At 50.8% G+C, this 23,489-nt stretch overlaps 2 protein-coding genes across 3 annotated transcripts in view; both read right to left on the reverse strand.

The window, feature by feature from the left end:
- Positions 1–1,351: 1,351 nt before the first annotated feature.
- On the reverse strand, positions 1,352–6,474 carry FGF17 (fibroblast growth factor 17). Of its 2 annotated transcripts, none has more exons than XM_011366688.1 (5): positions 6,396–6,474; positions 6,177–6,213; positions 3,132–3,276; positions 2,776–2,882; positions 1,352–1,702 (listed from the first exon to the last, which is right to left on the reverse strand). In XM_011366688.1, the coding sequence occupies exons 1-5, from the start codon at positions 6,428–6,430 to the stop codon at positions 1,409–1,411; spliced, it is 618 nt and encodes a 205-aa protein (XP_011364990.1). In that variant the 5' UTR covers positions 6,431–6,474; the 3' UTR covers positions 1,352–1,408. The 2 variants fall into 2 exon arrangements, with proteins under 2 accessions (XP_011364990.1, XP_011364989.1); XM_011366687.1 differs by having other exon boundaries at positions 3,132–3,309.
- A 5,073-nt stretch (positions 6,475–11,547) lies between these two features.
- NPM2 (nucleophosmin/nucleoplasmin 2) overlaps positions 11,548–23,489 on the reverse strand; it is a 17,847-nt gene continuing 5,905 nt past the window's right edge. The window contains exons 4-7 of the mRNA XM_023534475.1: positions 13,783–13,873; positions 12,618–12,652; positions 11,767–11,797; positions 11,548–11,672 (exon numbers count right to left, since the gene is read on the reverse strand). Coding sequence (XP_023390243.1) covers positions 11,789–11,797; positions 12,618–12,652; positions 13,783–13,873 — 135 coding nt within the window. The 3' untranslated portion in view covers positions 11,548–11,672; positions 11,767–11,788. The remainder of the gene's footprint in view (positions 11,673–11,766; positions 11,798–12,617; positions 12,653–13,782; positions 13,874–23,489) is intronic.

Below are 23,489 nucleotides of genomic sequence, written 5' to 3' on the forward strand. Positions count from 1 at the left end.
ACCCTCACCTCCCGTTTGGACTAAACCAGGCCCCTCCACAAACTCCCCGTTCTGTCCTTATTTTTAGGCCGTTCTTGGGAGAAGGGATGTCTTTCATCCTTTTTTTTCTCTCTCCATAATCCCCTTCCCTGACATATTCTCAGAAAGGAGGGAAACTGAGGCTCGCAGTCCCTGAGCAGGAGACAGAGCTCCATGCGGGCGTTTCCCCTGACTGGGGGCGGGGGCGGAGGTGGGGGGCCGGAAGTCTACAGGGAGGGACCTTCCTCCAACAAGATTAAAAGCCAATGCAAAGGACCAAAGAGGCGGGTTTTATGGCCCGAGTTCCATCCCCCAAATGCGCACCTGGGGGCGTCTCCGAAAGCCCACCCGAGACACGCCCTTCGGTCCTCTTCCGTCCCCTCCCCTCGGGAGCCGCCAGGCTGCGGCCTCTAACTGAGGCGTCCCCTCAGGTGCACCGGCCCATTCGAAGTGGACCTGAGAGAACGAGAACGAGGGGACACTTTCTCGTCCTCACTCCCCCTTCTGCTCATCTGCACCCTCCTTCCCTGCCCCGACCCTCCTCACCGGAAAGAAAGCAATTCAGCTCCTGGTCAGGCGGCTTCAGCGGCCCGGACGCCGGGCCTGCTGCCCGGCTGGCCGCCGCCCAGCCCGAGGCTCGGCCCCAGGGTGTGGGTTCTCTGCGCCCCAACAGGTAGCACGGGACGCACCGGGAGAGACAGGAAACCGGAGCCCGCGGAGGGAGGGGCGCCCTGGACTCTCTCAGGAGGAGGCGCTGGCCGAGGCCACCCCGCCCCGCGGGCCCTGCACCTGCCCTTTGCCCGGGCACTGCACGTCCCTGCACTTCTTTGAGAAGCCAGAATGTCACCAATGAAGTTTTGGAGTTGAATCCCGCCACACACACACACATACCGCCCCCCCCACCCCCCTTTCAGATCACCCGTTTTCAAGAAAATGGTTTTATTCTGGGGCTGGGAGCTGGGCGTAGGGCTGCAGGCCTGCGTAGTGAAATGTGAAGGATGGTCAACCTCTTTTTTTCTCCCTTTTTCATTTTTCCTGAAACAAAAAGTAAAAGTCCCTTCCTACAGTCTGGCTAGGAGGAGTTTGGGGGGCAGAATGGAGGGAATCTGAGTCCAGTGACACTACAGGTCTGTCCTGGGGCCTGTCCCACCCCGGGGGCCTGTGCCAGGGTGGGGTGCAGGACGCTGCCCTGAGGCCCAGCCCTGGCTGATGTGAGTCCTGCCCCTCTCCAGCTCCCCTCTCCAGTTCCGGGCTCTGACTCCTGTGGGTCCTCAGGGCCCTCCTGGGGGCCTGTGGCTCCCCTCCTCCACCCCAGCCCCGTCTTTGGATTAGGAAGAGAAAGGGATGGGGAAGCTGGTGACGGGCAGCTGCCCCCACCCTGTGTCCCTGACTACGTCAGGGGCTGTGGCCTCCGAGTGCGCTTGGTCCGGCGGGTGGGTGTTGAGCCCACAAACTCGAACTGCTTCTGCCTCTCGACTTGGTTGGGAAAGGGCAGCTGGCCCTCGTAGAGCCGCTTGATGAAGTGCGCCTCCCGCTGGTTCTGGCGGCTGCGGGAGGCCTGGCGGGGTCTTCCCTGCCGCGTGAAGGCCATGAACCAGCCCTCGCGCCGCGCGTTCTGGAAGGCCGTGTAGTTGTTCTCCAGCACGATCTCCGTGAACACGCAGTCTTTGCTTTTCCCGCTGGGCTGTGGGGGAAGGAAGGAGAGGCGGGAAGTTTGTCACCCCCCTGTCTGGCTCATCTGCCTTGTGGGCCTATTTTAGGATGGAGGAGAGAGCAACGGGGGCCTGGCAGCCCAAGGGTTTCTGCCTAGTGTGACTGTGCCCTGGTGGGGGAGGCAAAGCCGGGAGCCAGGAACAGCTTTGCTTGAAGTCAGATCGGAACTTAAACACAGGCTTGTCCTTTGGAGGTTGTACACCTTGAGTGATGTATTCAGCCAACGGGCTCAGCCTCTGTTTACTGAGATGGGGCATCAAGGTCAAGGTAATTGTGCAGTTTCGTGCATACCGAAATTTCGGGCTCTTACACATGAGAGCGGGCCTCGGTCTGGGTGGATGGTGTGGCTGGGTGGAGGGAAAGGAGGCACCAATCTCTGATGAAAATAGGGGACAAACATTTATAGACACCAACTGTGTCGAGAGCCACACGGGCACCCCTTTGACCCTATAGATAACCTAGATGCTATACCCATTTGTACAGATGAGAAACTTGAGGCTTGGGGGAAATAGAATCAGCAACTATTTGGTGAGAACAGAAGCCAGGACTGACCAGTGTCAAAGGAAGTGGAGTTCTCCCTCCATCACAGTGCTGGACCCGCCGGTGCAGGACAGGCCGTCGCACTAGCTGGTGGTTACACTAGTACCTGGTTACACGTGCAGGCAGGCAGTGTGCGTATTGCTGGTTGGATCTGGAAGGACCCACGGACCTTGGGGGAAGCTCCCGGCCGTGTATGTATGCTCATTCTCCACCCTGATCACAGGGGCTGCGACATCGCGTAGGGGCTGAAATTCTTACGCATGAATGCTGAGAAGTACCCCAAAAATCTGAGGCAAGGATTCTGTGGAGCAGCCAGTGTCCTCTCAGAGCGCTCGTAGACCCAGAGGGACTCATCGAAATGGAGAAAGCGGACAGCGGCAGCGTGGAGGGCGAGGGCAGGACGGTCTTGGTCCTGGGTCGCCCCGTGAATGGGGGTGAGTTGCCGTTGGGCCCTGCACGCCCCACCCCAGAAGCCAAGCATCTGCTGCATTGCTCGGGCCTCACCTTGCCGATGAGCTTGCCCCGCTTGCTCATGCAGATGTATTTCTCACTCTCGGCTCCCTTGATGCGCACCCGGCTCCCGAACGTGTCCGTCTCCACTATGAGCTTGGCTGTGATGGGGGAGGGGGAGAGAGACCTCTGTCTTTTAAGGTTGCTGGCCCAGGGGGGCGGCAGGGGCCCTCCAACCAGTCCGACCTTTGAACTTGGGTGGGGAGCACGGGGAGGCCCTTGGGGACCCTCCTCCAAGAGGCTTCTCCCTGCTCTCCCATGGCGGCCTCCGCCCTGACATGGGATCTGGGGACAGACCAGGTGAGGCTGGCCAGAGGTGTAGGTGGCTTCTGGTGAGGGCTGGGTCTCACCAAACTTGTTGCCATCCTCAGCAGTGGCCGAGATGCGACGCCCAGTGACCTGCACGTGCTTGCCGCTGGTCCGGCTGTAGAGCTGGTACTCGCGGATCTGTCGCCTGCTCAGCTGGTCAGTCATGGCGCCCTGGTCCCTCACATACTGGTTAAAATTAGGAGACGGGTGATTCTCCCCCTTTGCGGTTACCAAGGGAAAAATAGTGTCAATTTGCTTTGGGCGACACCACCACCGGTCCATCCGGGGAGAGGGGTGCAGAGGTGAGTGTGGTGGGGGCAGGCCATTTGTCCTGGGAAGCAGAGGTGCAGGGCGAAGGGGGCATACGGCCATGACCTTCTCAGGCCAGTGGGTGAGCTAGTCCTGACCTCTTGGCTCCCTGTCCAGCCAGAGAGCTGGTGGCTGCCCAGAGTTGGGGAGTATTTGGTGATGTGGTGCAGACTTGCAACCATGATTCTGGGAGCTGGAAGGAACCCTCGGCGTTCTGGATTCTGATCCCCATGTTCTGTGCAGGAGGTGCACGGGGTGACACAGGTAATTAGAGACAGAAGCCCTGTCCTGCCCTTAGTGTTGTTGCTCGTCTCCTCTCCAGGACTCTGGGGTGTCGGTCCTGCTAGCCAGGACAAACGGATTTCTCCTCCATCCTTCCCGCTGGCCTCGAAGGACCCCACCCCCGGCATACACGTGCAGATAGCAGCCAAAGGGTCACTGGAGAGCATTCTGGGAGCTCTAAGACTCTTCCCTTTAGGCTCCTACAGGGCCCCTGTTGGCATTTCTTGACAGCACTAACCGTGGAATCCCCGGGTGCTTGGGGCCCTCGGAAAAGCCAGGCCGCTCCCACTGTTTCTCCCTCCTCCAAGGGCGAGACCCTCCTTAGCAGAGGGAGGTGAAGGCAGCAGAGAGAGGTGCCATCAGCGGCCTGAGGGCTCCTTCCAGAGGCTGCCTGCCTGGGCCACAGTGTTACAGGCTCCCGGCCCCAGGGGCCATGCTGCCACCCACCCGCTTCCCCAGGAGCGGTGAGGGGCCGTTTCCACCCACGCACCGTGACGCACCATGACGCACCATGACAAACCGAGGCAGGACAAGTACCTAGTCCAGGCCGGTCTCTTCCTACCATCCGCAGCACTGATTGGGAGAGAGACCACTTCTTGCCCTCTTTCATGGGCAAGGGTCAGCCTGGATGACGTGTCCCAGTGGCTGGCCATGGCCTTAGCTCTAGCACTAAGATGTTTCTCTCTCCACATGGATCCTGTGGTCTGTGCTGGGACAGCCTTTCCCTGTCTCCAGTCTCTAAGTCCACCTTTATCCCAGGCCAGACTGTAACCATCGGACAGAGCTAGACCTGGGGCAGCATCTTCGAGGGCCACTCTCTCCTGGAGGGAGGGCTGAGAAGCGGGAGCAGCTGACCTGCTCCATGTTAACCCTTCGTGTGTGTCTTTGCTCACGTCCAGCTTCAGCTCTTCCACAGGCCAGGAGTGTTGCCAGGACCCCAGGCTAGGACACCCCAGCCAGCCCACCCCGCACCCCGCCCTGGAAAAACCTGAGGCCCGGATCTGGGGTGGGAGATCTGCCTCCCTGCCAAGGGGTGGGGTCTGCCTGTCCCCAGCCCCAAGCCTCCTGGCCCAGGGTCAGGCCCTCCGCCCCTCTTGGCGGGCAGCCTCCTTCTGGCTGTCTGTTCCAGGTCGGGAGCAGAGAGGGCCCCCCTGAAGCCCCCTCCACTCCTGGTCCCCCTTCAAGCCCTGCACAAAAGCAGCCCCACGCCCCCCCACAGCCCACAGCCCACAAGTCGCTCTCCCCGCGGGACCTTGCCTGTCCCTTTCATGTTCCCGCTGCAGGGGACCTCCCCTTCCACTGCGGCCGACAGCTGCTTGTCAGCCAGCCCCTCAAGCATGGCTGTGGTCCGGCCTGCTGGCCCCCCCTCCAAGGGGGCTGAGGGGGCACTTCAAGGGGGAAAGGACAGCTTTGCCACCTTCCCCAAGTCCTGAATGGGGCCTCAGCCCGGCCGTAAACGCCAGGCCAGCCAGCACCATTGTGCGAATTCCCCTTCCAGAACAGGTCGGGCCCACCCCCAGCCCCCTCCCGGCCAGGCTGGGGGGCTTTCTTCTTGCTCTCCCTGGATGTGTGAAGCAAAAGGCCTGGAACGGGGGCTTGAGCAAAAGGGGGAAGGAAAAGGGGGGGCTGTCTCTCTCTCTCTCCCACCCCCCCACTGCTTCAAAGGCAGCCCCTTTCCCTCTCCCAGAGAAAAGGCATTTACCTTCAAAAAAAGTCCCCCCTGGATATGAAGAGAAGCGGCCTCTGGCCTGGGAAAGCCAAGCCAAGCGATCTCCCCAGCCGGTTCTGGACCAGTGCATTTTAATAGCTGCACTTTTATGGAGGATCACAAAAAGGGACCCGAGCCCCGCGCGGGGGTGGGCTGGGGAAAGTGGGCGTGGGGGGGCCGACTCGGGTGGGGGCAGCCTGGGGAAGCAAACCCCAAATCTTGTTCCCAGCAACCCCTTTGGCTTTACCACATTGCCTGTAGGTGAGGAGTCACCCTCCCCCCTCCCCACACACACGCACCAGCTGGGCATTCTGACTGCCTGCATGAACCCCCAGGGCATCTGCGCCGGTGGGGTGGGGGCGTGAGTGGAACACATAGGTGGTTTTGCATGGAAACCTGTCCTTTCAGGTCTGAGCCTCACCTGAGCCATCACCTCTGCCCTCTTCCAGCCACTCTCAGCTCCATCCCTCAAGTCGGGGCTGCCCTGGCACTTAGCCTTCAGGTGACCCAGTGTAGAGGGATGGAGAGAGAGAGGCAGAGACCCCAGGGGAAGTAGAGAGGGTCATGCGAGGCAGGACAGATGAAAACCTTAGACAGTCCCCAAGTCTGCCATAGACTTTTCTTCTACCCCTCTCCAAAGGCTGACCCCCGCCCCCCTAAACCTCAGAGCCTCCTGGCCCCAGGGATGGTCCAGAACTTGCCTCTGTCCACCAAAACCAGACTGCCCCCTCCCTCACTGGGCGGGGTGGGAGAGATGGGGAGAGGCCAGTGGGGGCAGCTCACCTACCTGACTTTGACAGCAGAGGATCAGTAGCTGCAAGCACCTGTGTGGGGACACGAGGCAGACCAGGTGTGGGTGCGAGCAGCCAGCCCAGGGTGCACCGGGCGCCCATCCCTGCTCACACCCCTGACCCACCCACCATCTGCGTGGGAGTCCCGGGAAGATTAGGGCTGCCCGAGGCTGGCGATGGCAGTGAAGCTGCAGACGGAGAGGCCGCACACTTACAGAGTGAAGCTGGGCAGCGGGCGGGCGGCTCCCATCGCCGGAGAGGTTGCTTGGGTCGGCTGCCCCCTGCCCCCAGACTCAGGAGCAGACGTGGGCAGGCCCCAGGGGTAGAGTCCCAGAGAAGCCAAGGTCTCCTCGAGCCACAGGTTTTCAGGGGGGAGAGGAGGAGAGAAAGGGGAGGAGGAGGAGAGAGGAGAGAGGGGAGGAGGAGGAAGAGGGGGAGGAGGGCGTAATTGGGAGACTGAGGTGTGAGGTGTCCACCTTCCCGGCCAGTGAGACTGCGAAGCCGCCGCTGGCGGTGCTGCCAGCCTCTCCTGGACTCCCGGAGGTCAGAGGATGGGGCTGCTGGAGTTTTCTTGAGAGGAGGCTGGCCCCGTGGTCTCCAGTTATTCCCGAGCCTCACAGACCCCGATGGGCGTGCCCCTTCCTTCCTCTCTGGGTCAGCGTCCCTTGCCCTCAGGTTTAGCGCCCCACCCCTGAGGGTGAGGGCAGGTATCAATCTGGGGTCGCCGGGTCTGGCTCAGGGGTAGAAATTCCCAGAAGCAGCCCGAAAAGGAGGAGCCTCTCTGTGGGGGTCAGGAGGTGGGCTTGGCCAGGAGCTGCAGCTTCCACGGCCCCTGGCTCCCCGTAACTGCTATCTGGCCACTGGAACGAGGGGTTAAGTGTGTCCCAACTGGCAGTGGATAGTGGGTGCGCCGGCTTGGGGGTCAGGGACTGTGAAAGGTCGCCATGGAGCCCCCAAAGCTGGCCTGGGCTGGGAACAGAAGAGCTGGCCGCACTGCACTAGCGCAGGCCACCTTTCTCTGGGCCTCTGCAGTTTCCTCAGAGAGAAGGGAGCAGGAAGGCCCCAGGACGATGGAGGACCCAGAGACAACTGCACTTAGCAGACGTCAAAAGGTCTGTGTTCCGGGCCTCACTCACTCACTGTCCCCCTGGGGCAGCAGCCCGCCCCCCGCCTCTCAACACGTCCTCCTGGCAGCTGCCTGCGGCGCAGCGCCCACCAGCCTCTTCACATGACCTCTGGCCCCACACTGCTCTGTTCCAGGCCAGCTAGTACCCCATTCTGCAGATGAGGAAACTGAGGGACTTGAATCGCCCGGCTCCGGAGCGGCAAGCCCATGCTCTCTCCATTCCAGTGGGTTGTGTCTGGAGTCATGTGCACGCCCCCAGGGCCCAGTACCACCTGGGCACCCTGGTAGCCCAGGGCCTTCCCGGAAGCGGTCCCCTCCCTACAGGAGGTGGGTGATGGTGGCTGTGGAAGGGGCTGGTGCTGGGGGACGTTTCGGGAACAAGACCCGCCCTCTCCGGGAAAGCGGAGCTTAGCCTCCCAGTCTCCTCTCTAGGGGTCCCAGTGCCCTCTGGGTGGGAGGCACAGGGAGCCCTGGATGTGGATTTCTTCACCTAAAGAGATGAGTGGGAGGGCAAAGCTCTCACCTCCAGGCCTCCTTCTCACCTCCCTGAGCTAGGTCAATCCACAAAGTTGTCTGCCACCCCTTCCCCCACACACAGACAGCGGGGACACCTCCGCCCTGTCCAGTTCCAGCACCTGGCTCCCAACCCGCGCGCCTCCCCCTCTGCCAGCAACCCCCGGCTGGGGGCCAGTGGACGGAGGGCGGTGTTAGCCACCCCCCTGCATAACTGGGAGAGTCCAGGGTTGGAATCAAATGGAAAGAATGTCAGAACTGGAAGGAATCTTAGAGATTCCTCCTCATGCATCCATGAGGGGCTCGCGGCTAGTTAGTGGCAAGGCGGGGGACAAGGCTCCAGGCGCCCAGACTCCCAGTCCAGCGCTTGCTTTTCTTGGAACGCACCCCAGCCTGTCTGCCTCCCTGCTTTTGCCCAGGGAGACCCTCCCGATGATTTCCGTATTTCAAATTCAACCCACCATTTGTGGGCCCAGTTTAAGCTCTGCCCCTTCCAAAGAAACTTCCCCTAATCTGCCTCTCTGCTGTGCTCGGTGCCGTCTCTGGGTCTGTTCTCTGCGTACCTGTGACCTCACGCCCACATCCTCATCAGCCCCCAGCTTCCAGGTAGGGTATTAAAAGCTACCTCCTCCTGACCTCCATCCTGGGGTCACAGGTAAGAGCAGAGACACTCGGAGGAGCTAGCTCAGGTTTCAGTTCTGAGGTAGGGGGTGTCAGCAGAGGCGGGGGACAGAGGGCCATAAGGAGAGGCAGGTGTGGGGCATTCCACCTAGAGCTGTCTGGGCTCAAGGCCTCTAAGCGTGAGTGCCTGGTTCCTATCAGTGGGAGAAGCGCCTGCTGTCACTGGCCAGCCCCCAGCCCAGCCTGTCTCCATGGTAACGGATGCCAGCAGTCAACTTGGCCTTGGGGTTCAGCCAGGGGGCTGGTGCCAGGGGGCACTGGGGCAGGGCTGGGCCGGTTATTTCATGATGTGACATCTTCTGCTCCTTGTCCTTCCCATCGCACACCTGCAGTCTTGGCTTTTAGACCCGGCTTGCTCCTTTACCTCCATGAAAAGGCCAGGGGTGGACCCCCAGCGGGGAGGCAGCATGGAGCGTTCCAGTCCTGGGCTCTAGATTTTATCCCCATCCCCTGGCCTTGGCCATCACAGGCTGTGTGACCTGTGGCAAGTCCTTTCGCTTCTCTGGTCTCTGCTTCCCAATTTATAAAAAGGAAATGGCCACTACGGATGCTGTCAAAACTACCACCGCTGTCAACAGAGATGAAGGACACTCCTTGAAAAATATCAAGTGCCACAAGAATGGGGGAAGGGGACAGAGACTCTCTTATGTGGTCCAGCCTCAGTTTACCTAAACTTTGACTTTCTCCCTGGACTAAGGGTTCATTAACATTTATGGGGGGGTGGTGGTAGGAGGTGATAAGGGAAATGAGAAGCAGCCCAGGCTTCAGTGGTTAATCCCACCCCCTAGTGCCAAGTTTGATACCCTCCAACCGGGATGTCTCACGCCTGCTGCCCTTAATAGCTCAGCTGGTGCAGACTCTGGAGCTGGCAGAGCCCACCTGCAGACCAGCCACTTGTCACCACCTGCTTCGACTCCAGCCCACCCTTTTCCTGTTGAGGCTGAGGGAGGGGAAGGGCAAAAGGCACCTCAGCAATACAGACCATCTCCCATCTTTGCTACTTGATTCTTATTGCCTGCCAGCACAGGGAAATCAAATTAGCAACAGTGTAGCTGTTGAGTGCCCTGTGTGCAGAGCCATGGCGGCTCTGGTGCTGCCCCTCCCAGGCCTCCGGTTACACAGGCATTCTGGACTCAGTTCTAACTCCTGCTCTCAGTTAATGCGGCTTCCTAGGGCCTGGTGCTGTCTCTCCTTCCCTCTCATCCACGAAGCGGTTAGAAACAAGGGCTCAGTGGCAGGGCTACCTGGGGCGTGAATCCTGGCTCCTGCACTAGCTGTGTGACCTTGGGGGCAAGGTGTCTAACCACTCTCCACATCTGAGAAATGGGGCTAATAACACCCACCTCCAGGCATGGTGGTGAGGATTGACGGAACGAGTCCATGGAACACACCGAGAGCAGCGCCCAGCTCAGTGTTACTACTGCATTCATATGTATCGGCCTTCTTTCTGCCCAAACCTCCAAGCTTGTTCTGCCTCAGGCCCTCTGCACTCTGCTCCTGCTTCTAGAGATGTCCTGCCAGCTCGTCACTCAGCGGGCTGCCCCCTTCTAGCGAATTGCTTCCTCTGAGGGACCTCAGGTCTCCTAACTAAACAGCACTTTCCCACCCTGGAAATTAGCCCGTTACACTTCTTTAAAAGCGCTCGAAAGTAATTGGAGTTGTGCTGTTGCCTTTGTGTCTCCACTAGGCTGTAGGAGACTTGCAGGCGAGGAGGAACTCATATCACCATGGCGCGACGCTGTGGTAAATGCCAGCTGCCCGACCTGAACCGAGGTGCCTTTTCACTCTCTGGGTGACCCGAGGTCAGTGGCCTGGCTCTCATTTGTTAGAGGGTAGGACAGTGCCCACTCCGTCTCATGGGGTGCAGAAAGCAAGCAGCAGAAATGCCAGCCCTGCCCTCCGCTACCTCGTCTGCCGCTGAGAGGATGATGGAGAGGAGTGGGAGCCCAAAGCCTAGACGCTGACCTCCTTCTTGGACCTGTTCCTGGGGTTCCTGGCAGAGAGGGCAGTGCCAGCTCCCCACTGGCCCACTATGGGCCTGAGCCGCAGGAGTGCTGGGGAGGGGCAGGGAGAAGCCCAGCACGTATAACCAGAGCGGGGCCATCTGTGTGTCACCATGGGGGGACTGGCTCCAAAGTGGCTCTGCAGGCCTGAGAGAGGACGGGAGTCCAGAGCGAGGCAAGGGGTCATTCACCCCCTTTCCATTCCTCTCCTGGCCTCACCCCAGCCATTTACTCAGCCTGGTTCCTGTGGCCCCGTGAGTTGCTCCAGGGAACCCCAGCACAGGAGTTGAAAGTGTTCACCTGTCCAGCTTCTATAAGAGACCCTTTACAGCCACCCTAAGCCCGCCTTGTCTCCCCCACCTGGGAGGGATTCCTTGAGGGCTCAGGCCTCTGGGCTCCTGCTCCACTCAGATCTTCACATGGGTGAGGCCCCTGTGAGCAGGAGCTCACCCAGAGCAGGCCAAGCACCCAGGAAGCAGAGCTAGCGCTGTGCCCCGAGTCTCAGCAGATGCAGACACTCAGGCTGGTCCCTCAGGTCCAGGCCCTCCCTACCAGCTGTAGACCTTCAGTTCTGTGCATAGAAAACCAGGCCCTGCCGGGAGGGGGTGTGGAGACAGGAAGACCCGCAGCAGCTCTAGCTCCCTCCTTCAGGCCGGGGCAGAAGGTCAAAGCTGGGCAAGGGGCTGAGACACTTGGTTCTCACCCCAAAGCTGGGCGGGTAGGAGGCTGGGTGCCGGGAGTAGACAGGGAGATGGAAAGAGCCAGGCAGAGTCGCGCAGGGCCCAGCCGCCAGGGATGCGGCCGCCCTCTGCTGGGCGCAAGGGCTCACTGCAGCCGGCAACGAGTACGGCTCCTGAGAAGAGATGCTGAAACACGGTCCTGGCAAAGCAAACTTTATCGTGGTCCTGAGGTTGGGGTTCTTCCCTCCAGGTCCTGCTGAATCTGAATGGTTGTGTTGAGGGGCTCTCGTGTTGTCCCCCAACACCGTCATTCAGACTCAGATGGAGAGGGCCAGGGAGGGGGTGGGGCGCCCTGGGTCCACAGTACACCCCAGGAAGGCCCCCTCTGCATGGTGGTCTGGCAGGTCCTCCCTTGGTCGCTGTGGCCAGGCCACTCTGGGCTCCTCATTTCTTAGATCCCAGCTTTTTAGGTCTGGGTGTGGATTTGGCCTATGGAGAGAAGGGAGAGCACTAGCGTCCCACTCCGGCCGGGCCCTGGCACCCCCGCCCCCAGGAGGACCAGCCCCTTCTCATCAGCACTCACCTTCCTCACAGGGCTCTTGTCTTTACTGGGTCTGGAACAGGGATGGGCAGAGAATTGGGGGGTGGAGGGGAGAGAGAGCTCAGCCTGACACCCTGGCCCTCCCAGTGCCCACGCTGGCAAGCAGGGCCCTGGACACTTCCGGGAAGCAGGGGCTGTGCGGGGAAGCCGCAGAATTCACCTGTCGCCTGCCAGGGACCACTCTGACTCTCTCTCATTAAACAAGATCTTTTTTTTTTTCTTTTTAGGCTTCCATCTGCTTTTTTCACAAGTATGTATTTTTCATTACCAAAATAATGTTAATCACGTTGCACCAAATAGAGTGAATAGAGAGCAGAATAAATTACTTAATGTTATTTACCTCCCACTTAATGTTATTAACATTTTGGCGTATTTCCTTTCAGGACTTTGTTTTCTTCCAAAATTGTGAGATAAAATGAAAACGATTTAATATCGTGTTCTTTTTAATTCTATAAACACTTTTCAGGTTGCTATATTCTTCATAGGCATCTGTAACATCCACTGAGAGAATGTGACATGCGTTAATCGACTATTATATTGGTAGAGATTTAGAATGTTTCCATTTTTCACTGTTATTTGAATAACACAGTGATGAGTTTCTTAGTGGATATCATTTCCCCCATACGTCGAATGGGGTCCTTTGGAGGGAGTTACCATGAGATAACAGCTTAACGCTTTTCATAAAGGCCATGCCAACCTTCGGTAGCGGCACCCGCGTGCCCTTGTATGCGCACATGTGCACACGCAAGCACACACCGGGCACACCCCACTCTTTCTAGCACTATATGCCTCAGCTGCAAGGTCTGGCCAAGTTAATAGATGGAGAGAGTTACCTCGCTGCCTCCTCTTCTTTTTCCATCTTTTTTTTCTGGGGACCAAACGCAGGTGTTATTGGGAGCGTTGGGGTGAGGGCCTGAGCAGACCCCCCCCACCCCCCGCACCCGCCCGTGGCAGCGCTCCGAGGCCTCCCTGAGCACTCGGCTCCGGGGCCCCGCCTCACCTTGGCAATGCTGGTGCGCTTCGGGGGCGCCGGCCTCTTGCCTTGTTTGACGGGCGTCTCCTCCAGGGACAAACTGATCTCGTCTTCGTCCTGGTCCTCCTCCTCCTCTGGCTGCTGCTCTTCCTCCTGTTCTTCCTCCTCCTCTTCTTCTTCCTCCTCTTCCTCTTCCTCCTCCTCTTCCTCCCAGGAGAGGTCTGCACTCTCTGCAGGGCATGGGGGGTGGGGTGGGGCCTCTGAGCACAGGGTCTCTACCTGGCTTGAGAGTCGCCCTGGAGGCGCCCCAGCAGGAGCTGGAATTGTCCACCTGCTCGCCTGCAGCCCCCCTGGCCTCCCTGACAAAGGGAGAGATTTGAGACAGCTCCAGAGGGCGGGGCCGTAGGAGGAAGCAGGGGAAGGGGCAGGCTGGCCTGGCTGGGTAGGAGGGGGATTCACTCTGGGAGGGACGGGGTGGGTGCAGAGGGACCCAGAGTAGGGATTCAGACCTTCTCCTAAGGGAGGTGGACCCTGCCGGGGTTTGGGGCAGGCGAGCATCCCGATGAAAGCAGCACAACCAGACACAGAAGACGGCCAATTAACGGGATGTGAGGAGGGTCAACAGCACAGTGCCGTGCTCGGGCCCATGCTACCCTACGGCTGCGTACTCCACAGCAGACAACACTGTCAGTGCGGACCAGCACTAGTCATTGTGCTCACTGCTCTTTCTGAATATCCCATTTATTCCTCATAACTGCTCTTTGAAGATGAGACCAGGTATACACCGAGCCTCGTGTTACAGGTGAGGGGGCTGCGGCCCACAGAGGGCGTGGCCAGGAGATGAGAACTGGGCTTAGGAACCGAGCCCATGGCCTTCCCGTCCAGGCTACTGGCAACCATATTGCCTTTGGGGATTTTCTCTAATAATTCAAGAATCCCTCAAGTGTTCAAGTACCTATTATGCCCTTGGCTCTGTGCTGGGCACTGCACTCTCAGACCTTCCCCAGGCCCAAGCTCGGACTCACCGTAACATTCCTGGCCACTGAGGAACACGGGTCCAGAGCCAGCCCGGAGCTGAAAAGTGACTGGAGGAGAAAGCTCCAATCCCATCACGATCTGCAGGGGGAAGGATGCGAGGGCGGGAGCAGAGAAGACGGGGTCACTCAGGCCTGTCACCTGGCTGGACGCTGGCGTCCTGCAGACACACTCAGAGTTCATTCCCCAAACCCCAACCACACGCATTTCATGGGTTCTCTGGACCTCACTGTGCTCTCAGCCCCCCGGACTTTCCCGCCAAGGTGGACTTTGTCAGAGAAGAATGTAAATCTGACCATCTCATTCTTGCTACGGTCACAGGCAAGCTTCCAAGCTGAGGGGCAGCTGTTAAATAGGGAAGTCTGATTGCCACAGACTAAATTATGTCCCCCAAATTTCATGTTGAAGCCCTAACCCCCAATGGGATGGTATCTGGAGATGAGGCGTTTGGGAGGTGATTAGAATAAGATGAGGTCATGGGAGTCAGGCCCTCACGATGGGATTGGTGTCCGTATAAAATGAGACCAGGGAGCTCTTTGTCTGTCTGTCTGTCTCTCTCCATGTGAAGACACAGTAAGGAGGTGGCCATCTGCGAGCCAGGAAGAGGGCTCGTACCGAAACCTGGACATGCCGCTCACTGATCTCAGATCAGACGAGAAAAGCAGATGAGAAAAGCAGACGCGAAGTTGTACGTACAGCGCCATTTCTGTCTTATAAGTAATGTGTGAAAATGCATATGAATAAAGGTTAGAACTATATTAAAGTGCTAACCATAATTTTCAGTGGATAGTACTGCATTTATTCACTTTATATTTTTCCAGACTTTCCAAATTTTTTAGAGTAACAATAATGATACTCATATTTATCGAGTTCCTACCGTGTGCCAGGCCATGTGCTAAGCGTTTTGTCTGCTTTGTCTCATTTAACACCTTGCTCACGAAGGAGGTGCTATTACTTTACAGAAGAGGAAACTGGGGCTTAGAGAGATTAACTCAGAGTTTCTAGTTTAGACAGGAAGCAAATAAGTGAAAACAAACTGCGGCCGCAAAGACTTAGAAAGTGTGGATAAAATGTAATCCGCTGTTTTCACTCATGGCTGAATAGTAAGAGCAAAGGGAGAGTCTCCAAACATCAGACGTGAACAGTAGCAGGTGCAAGAGCTGCTGCTGCTGCCACTAAAGGGAAATGCACTTGAAAAGAGCGAGGGCTTTGGGTTTTCACACGCACGCACCCGCCGACAGGAGACGAGGCCTTGGACCAGAAGAGGAGGGTTGTAATGAAGCCCACTTCATTACAGGCCAGGAGCCTCAAAGGACCGCAGCTCAGTTAGAAGCCCCAAGGTGAGGGGTGAGGAGAGGAGACTAAAGAGCCTCAAACCAACAACTAGAAACTGCTCGCCACCACGGAAAGGCAACAAGGAAAAGGGAGGGGGATGGGAGTCTCCTGTGAGAATCTGAACTCCCACGCCGTACCTGTCACTTGCATGACGTCTGAATTTACCTGGTGGGGACTGCCATGCCAAGCAACCTGTGTAAATTCCCAGGCTTGTGATATTCCTGGGGCAAATGGCAGACGCAAACACAAAACCACTCTCCTAGGATACTCTCCATTCTTTTTACATGAAACTCTTTCGGGGAAAACAAAACCCTGAAGTTAACTCGCCATCTAAAATTATAAAACATACTCGAAACAATCCTGCAGAGTCAGCAGAGGGAACAAAATGACTGCAGACTAGCACGACCAACACCTGAAGTCAGAGAATAACAATTTGGACTACTAGGAACTAAGGTCGATGAAAACCAAATCTATATAAAAGTAAGAGTCAGAACCCTAAGAAGACGATGCTATGACAAATAAAAAGAACCGAATGCAGCTCCTAGAAATGAAAAATATTAGCCTTGAAATAAATGGAACAAATGGTTGAAAAGCAGAATAAGCCAGCTGACGCGAGACTCAGTAAACTGAAATAGCGCTGTGAAGACATCACACAGCAGGCATCGCAGAGAGATAAACAGAATGTGAAAGAGAAGCGGAGACGCTGAAGACAGGATGAGAAGTCCCAACACGCATCTAGTCAGCCTAAGGGACTGGAAAGAATGGAGCCAACATTCAAAGTGAGAAAAACCAAGAGTTTTCCAGAAATGATCAAAGACCCATATCCTCATATTCAGGAAACCTAAATCTTGAACAGATACATAAAAATAATTCTACACTAGAACATGCAAGGTAAAATAGTAGATAACAAAAACAAAGAGTTTATCTTAAGATAAACCAGGAGGAAAGACAGATTTCCCGAAAAAGGCACGGGAACCAGACAGACTGAGGATTTCTACAGCGACATCAGAAACCAGAAGAACACGATAACATCTCCGAAGTTCTGAGGGAAACGGCCTCTGTATCTAGAATTATACAGTCAAACTATCATAAAGGGATAAGGGGAAAAGACAGGTATTTCCAGGCAAAGCTCAAGCAAGTTTGCTACTCCCAGACCTACTAAAGAATGTTTCAAGAAGATGGCAATTAAATTGAGAAGGAAGACGTGGATATAAGAAACAGTGGTGAACAAGCAAATTGGTAAACAAGGAAAAACTTGTAAGCATTACTGTAAAATAAGATAGCACCGGTAATGACTAGTGTTGAGTGGGTTTAAAACAAGTTGATGCTAAAACACTACATGATAACAACAACATATAAGTTAAGAAGAGAGTAATTACAGGAGTTCCCTGGATCGTCTGGGAGAAATAAAAACATTAATTTTAGACTTTGATCATGCATGATTGTTAAAAAAGAAAATTAAAGATAACCAATAAAAATTAGAAGGAGATTCTAGGGCTTCCAAACCAGTGGAAAAAGGGAAAAGAAACTTTAATCAATCTAATAAAAGACAAGAAAAGGAGAAAAAAATAAAAAATAAAAGAGCAAGGAAGGTAGAAGCACAAAGTACACGTTACAAAGAAATCCAAATATACTAGTGATCACAATGAATATAAACAGACTATACTGAGTAGGTAGATTAAAACAAAGTCTAGCTACACACTCCTTATAAGATATACACCAAAACATAAGGACGGAAACACTGAGGTAAAGCGATGGAAGCATATATCCAGATGTCGCAGAGGCTTCCAGCTGCTTACGTAATATCCATCCTTCCCTTGTTTTATAGTGACGGGGCCCTGATATTACTCAGATATTGTACTCGGCTGAAGACTGCATTCTCCAGTTTCCTTTGCAGTTAGCTGTGACCATATTACTAATTTCTGGACCAGTGAGTTGTAAGAGGACTTTAGTGGGTGGTACATGTGTGATGATTCCTTAGAAGGTAGACAGAGAACTGAGGAAAGCTCTTCCCTTGCTTCTTCTTTCCTATTACCTTAAATGCAGAAGTGAGGGCTGGAGCTGTCGCAGCCTTCCTGGACTGTAAGGTGATCTTGAGGAGGGCAGCTCTGCACTAAGAACTGGAGCAAAATAACAGGAGACTTGGTCTTTGGTGACCACAGAGCCACCTCACCAGCCCTCGACTGCCCATCTCTGGACTTCTATGCAAGACAGAAATAAATCTCAAATGTGTTTAAGCCTCTGTGGTTGGGTCTCTGTTACTGTTACCCTACCTAATTAAAATGAAAATGAAGCTCGTTGTACCATCTGGTGAGTGATGTTCATAATGTGGCTGTGGCTGTGTGTGTGTGTGCACGCATGCACATGGGGTGGTATATAGGAAACCTATAAGGCGGTATATAGGAAACCTCTGTATCTTCCTCTCAATATTACTGTAAACCTAAAACCGCTCTAAAAATAAAAAATAAAGTCCTTAAAAAATGAAGCTAGTTGTATTTGTTAGAATTAAGTTTGGTAACAAGTGACATGTAAGCTCATAATGGTGGCTTACACAAGATAGAAGCTTGTTTGTCACATAAACTAAGTCCGGATATAAGCAGTCAGCTGCAGGTATACTGATCTGCAATCACCAGGGATTCAGGTTCTTTGTAACGTGTTGCTTCACCATCCTCAATATGTGGCTTCTACCTTCTGGCCCAGGATGGCTGCTCAGATTCTAGCCATCGCATCCACATTCCAACCAGCAGGAAAGAGGTCAGAAAGATCTTTCTTTAAGGACACTGAACATGTTGTAGATACCATTTCTGTGTACTTTCCATTGGCCAGAACTTCAAGGCCATGCCTAATTCAGAGGGACTATAGTCGTTATTCTCAGAGGCCTCGTGGCCAGTTAAAGTTGTGAATTCTACTACTAAAGAATAAAGGAATAATAGGAATAATACGGAGGGACAAGAGGGGAAAAAAAAACATCAGATGATATAGGCTTTAATTCAATAAGCATTTTAGGTAAAAAGAAAGTCACCACAGATAAAAAAGTTAATTTACAAGGAAGATAATTCTGTAAATTATATGCACCAACAACATAGTATAAACATAAATAAAACTCTGGCTTCAGTAATCAAGACACTGTGGTATTGGAGAGATAGACACATAGATCAATGGGACAGAAGACCTAGAAATGGACCCACACAGACGTGCAACTGATTTTTGACAAAGCTGCAAAATCAGCTAAATGGAGGAAAGATAGCTTTTTCAACAAACAGTGCTGGAGCAATTGCACATCTGTAGGCAAAGAAATGAACCTTAACCTAAGCCTCGCACCTAATACAACAATGAACTCAAAATGGATCCTGGACTTAAATGTAAAACATAAAACTGTAAGACTTTCAGATGACAACAACAAACCCCAAAAAACAAAAACAGAAAATTTTTGCGATCATGGACTAGGCAAAGAGTTCTTAGACTTAACACCAAAAGTCATAAAAGGAGACACTGATAGAATAGACCTCATCGAAATTAAAAACTTTTGCTCTGCAAAAGCTCATGTGAAGAGAATGAAAAGACAAGTTATAGAATGAGAATATTCACAAACCACATTTTTGACAAAAGGCTAGTGTCTAGAACATATAAAGAAGTAGCAAAACAAACGATCCATTAGAAAATGGGCAAAAGCCATGAACAGACATTTTACTGAATATACAGATGGCAAATAAACACAGAAAAAGATGTTCAACCTCATTAGCCATTAGAAAATGCAACTTAAAAGTACAATGACATATCACTACATACATATCAGAATGGCTAAAATAAGAAACGATGACAACGTGAGATATCTGAGGATGCAGAGAAACTTGATCACTCATGCATAGCTGGTGGAAACGTAAAATGGCACAACCACTTTAAAAAATGGCATGGCGGTTTAGGAAATTAACATGCAACCACCATGTGACCCAGCAACTGCGCTCCTGGGCATTTATCCCAGAGAAATGAAAACTCATGCTTACACAGAAATCTTTACACGAATGCGCACAGCAGCTTTATTCTTAATAGCTCCAAACGGGAATCAGTCCGATTTTCCCACAGACGAATGCTTGAACTGCGGTACATCTATATCACAGACTACTACTCAGCGATAAAAAGAAAACACCCGACTTGAATGAATCTCCAGGGAATTACGCTGAGTGGGTAGGAGAAAGCCAGTTCCAAGAAGGTTACATATACATGAGTCTATGTCTAAGACCAAATTTTAGAAATTGAGAACAGATTGGTGGCTGCCAGGGGTTCGGGGTAGGGGAGAGAATAGGAGGGAGGTGGGTGTGTATGAAAAGGCAACAGGAGGGATCCCTGTGTTGTTTGAACTGTTCGGTATTTTGCTGTGGTGGTGGATACGTGAACATAGGTGATAAAACTGTACAGAACAAAACCCCTAGACTGCAGCAGTGCCAATGTCCTGGTTTCCATATTATAGTTTTACAAAATGTTGCCATTGGAGAAAACTGAGCAAAACGTACGGGGATCGCTCTGTATTATTTCTTATAGCTGAATGTGAATCTATAATTATCTAAAAAATTTCCATTAAAAATAAACATATGTAAAGCAAACAATAAAATTATGAATCCACTGAAAATCCACAATCATAAGGGGAAATTTTAACACATTTCTTATGGCAATTGATGGATCAGGGAGACAAAAAAATATGTAGATTTGAATATAATTAATAAGCTTGATTTAATGGACACATATAGATTCCTATATACTACTATGTATTAGGCCAGAAGTCAATTTTCGACATATACCAAAGAATTGATATGTATGTGGACCACATTTTCTTCTGCAATTACACTGAGAAAAAGTGTGATAACCCAACCCATTCATACCTTTGGGAATTAAAAAATTCTAAGTAACTCATAATCAAATAAGAAATCATAATGAAATTAGAAAATATTTAAAATAAAATAAAGTGAAATTACTGTAAAACATATTGAGGGATGCAGCTAAAAAATCCTTAAAAAGAAATGTATAGCATTCAAAATGAATACATAAAACTTATTCAGAAAAAATAAGCTAGAATATAAATGAGATAAATACCTAACTCAGGAAATAAATAAAAGAACAGACAAAGCAGATGTCAGAAAACCAGAGAAATTAATAGAAAGTAGGGACATAAAAACATCAACGTAACCAAAAGCTGGTTCTCTGAAAATAAAAAAAGACGAATCTCTAATGATTGAAATGAAGGGAAAAAATGAAGGATGATAAATATCATTAAGAATTTAAAAATCAGATCTAAAAACAGATCTAGTCGTAATTAAAAATATTATCAGCAAATAGCATGAACAATATTTAGAAAGATATAAATGATCAGAACTTACTCGGGAGACATTTGGTTCGAGCCAAGAAAGTAACAGGGACTGAATTTATCTTCCAATGTGAAATAACTTAAAAAACCCAAACATAATATAGGAAATAATGGCTCTCAAAACACTGGACATCAATCAGGGAAGAACTGGAAGCCTCGAGAGATGGGACACATATGAAACGAGCCCAATGGTTGTCCAAGCTTCCTTCCTGGACAATGCAGCGAGGCGGAACTTGGGCAGAGCCCAGTGATCTCCGTGAGTTGAGGAAGTGGAACTGGGAACCCAGGGAAGCCAAGGCGCTTAGCGTTCACAGAGCAGAGGACAGGAGAGAGCTGCAGACAGAATGCCAAGGAACCCCGCCTCCCCCCTTTGAGTATTTTCCGTCAAATGGTGATTAGCATATGCATGTGAGGAACCGACCTGAGACTGGGGAATCACTCTGAGGGTGTCTGGAGCTCATCTAGAGTCAGGGATAGTGCCTGTTTCTAACAGCTAGAGTAGAAAATCTCATAATTTATGGGGCACCTGTTGGAGAGCTAAGAAGGGTCTCAACACAGTAATGGCAGGGGTGGGGTGGTAACTAGATGAAATTCAGGTTTTGTCCTACCAGATCCACAAGTATGAGATGGTATTTAAGTAACTTGACTGCCTAGCGCCCATTTAAAAATTACCAAAGAAGTGGGAAGCTACAATTCATAATGACGAGAAAAATTCAATCAAAACTAATAGGAATTATAGAATTAGTAGTTAAGACTATAGTCCATATGTTCAAGAAACTAGAGGAATGATTGAAAATATCTGAGACATGGAAGACTCAAAATTTCCAGAGATGAAGACTACAATATCTGAGATGAAAATACACTGATGAAATTAACAGCAAATCAGATACTGCAGAAGAAAGAAATAACGATATTGAATAAATAAACACTATCCAAAATGAAATACACAGAGGAAAAATACTTTAAGAAAATGAACAGAGCATCAACGAACTTTGGGACAACTTTAAGGAGCTGAGTATATATGTAATTGGATTCCTCAATGGACAGGAGAGAGAAGCGGGGAGCAGAAAAAAATATCTGAATAATGGCTAAAAAAACTTTCAAATTTGTTGAAAATAATAAGCCCGCATATCTGAGAAGTTCAATGAACCTCAAGGCATTTTGCAATCAATTTGCTCAAAACCAGCAGTAAGGAGAAAATCTTAAAAGCAGCCAGAGGAAAGAAGACATTATATACAGAGGAGTAAAGATAAAGATGCTCGTAGATTTCTCCAAATTATGCAAGCTATGTTTGGAGAAATCTACTAGCGATAAGTGTTGAAATTTAAAAAAATAGTTTTTTTTAATCCAGTGGAAATACCTTTTAAAACTGAAGTGAAATAAGGACTTTCACACATACGAAAGTTGAAAGAATTAATCGCAAGCACAGACCTGCATTACAAAAATGTTTAAGTCCTTCAAGCAGAAGGAAAAGGACACCAAAGTGAAAATCTGAATCTACCCAAAGGAATGAAGAGTACCAGAAATGGTAAATATAAAAATGTTTCATTCTAATTCCTAATCTCTTTAAAATATAGACCATTTAAAAACAAAGACAATAACAATGTGGTGTGGGATTTATAACATATGTAGAGGCAAAAATTACTACAATAGCACAAAGGATAAGAAGTGAGAAATAAAATATGCTGTAGTAAAGTTCTCATATCGTAAAGTGGCATAATAGTGTTTGAATATAGACAGTTGTAAGTTAAAGGTGTACATTATAAATTCCAGAGCAACTACTAAATAATAACAGAGTGAAGTCCAGCTAAGAAGTTGATAGTGGAGATGAAAACATAATCATAAAAACCACTTCGTTAACCAAAAGAAAATCAGAAAAGAAACAGGGATGGGGCAAATAGGAAAACAAATAGCAAGATGGTCTATTTAAGCCCCATCTTGTTGATAATTACATTAAATATTAACAGTTTAGATACTCTTAATTAAAAGGCAGAGATTATCAGATTGGATAAAAGACTCGATTACACTGTAACTAAAAGAAATCCACTTTATATATAAAGATACAGAGATTAAACATAAAATGATAATAAAGGAACTGGAAAAACATACCACACAAACACTAGTCAAAAGAGAGCTAGATTGACTATCTTAATCAGACTAAGTAGACTTCAGAATATTTACCAGGATAAACAGGGACGTTTCATAATGATAAAGGAATCAATTAATAAAGAGGATAGAGCCATCCTAGAAGTGTATGTGCCCAATAAAAAATACATGAAGTAAAAACCAAGAATTAAAAGGAGAAATAGACAAAGCCACAATTATTGTTGAAGACTTCAACATTCATCTCTCAGTAATTAATAGATCCAGTAGACAGAAAATCAGTAAAGATACAAAAGACTTGAACAAAACTACCAACTTGATATAATTGACATTTAGAGAGAAATACACCCAACAACAGGAGAACACACTTTCCTCAATTGTAAATGAAATAGTCACCCAGCAAGAACAAGTTATGGATCATAAAACAAGTCACAACACAGTTTAGACTGAAATAATATAGAGCATGTTCTTCGACCACAATAGAATCAAACTAGAAATGAATTAAAGAATCTTAGAAAATCTTTTCGAAATATCCCAGTGGCCAAAGAAAGAAACTATAAAACGATTTGAACTGAGTATAAATATGTGAAAACAGTACTTATCAAAATTTGTGGGATGAATAAAGACTTGAACAGATAGTTTTCCAAAAATGCCCAATAAGCACAGGAAGAGATGCTCAACATCATTAGTCATTAGGGAAATGCAAATCAAAACCACATTGAGCTACCAGTTCACATCCACTAAGATGCCTGCTCAAAATTAGACAATAACAACTGTTGGGGAGGATGTGGAGAAACTGGAATCCTCATAATTGCTGGTATGAATGCAAAATGGTAAAGCAGTTTGACAGTTTTGTATATAGTTTAACACATACTTAATGACTTGGCAAGTTCACTCCTA

This window comes from Pteropus vampyrus, unplaced genomic scaffold (assembly GCF_000151845.1).
Source record: "Pteropus vampyrus isolate Shadow unplaced genomic scaffold, Pvam_2.0 Scaffold126, whole genome shotgun sequence".
Lineage (NCBI taxonomy): Eukaryota > Metazoa > Chordata > Mammalia > Chiroptera > Pteropodidae > Pteropus > Pteropus vampyrus.

Excerpts from the sequence above, each read along its gene's own strand:
- FGF17 (XM_011366687.1), bottom strand. The coding sequence starts at position 6,430 with ATGGGAGCCGCCCGCCCGCTGCCCAGCTTCACTCT. Across the intron at positions 3,310-6,176 it reads TCCTCTGCTGTCAAAGTCAG|GGGGAGAATCACCCGTCTCC; the intron begins GTAGGTGAGCTG and ends GTAACCGCAAAG. Across the intron at positions 1,703-2,775 it reads GGGGCAAGCTCATCGGCAAG|CCCAGCGGGAAAAGCAAAGA; the intron begins GTGAGGCCCGAG and ends CTTCCCCCACAG.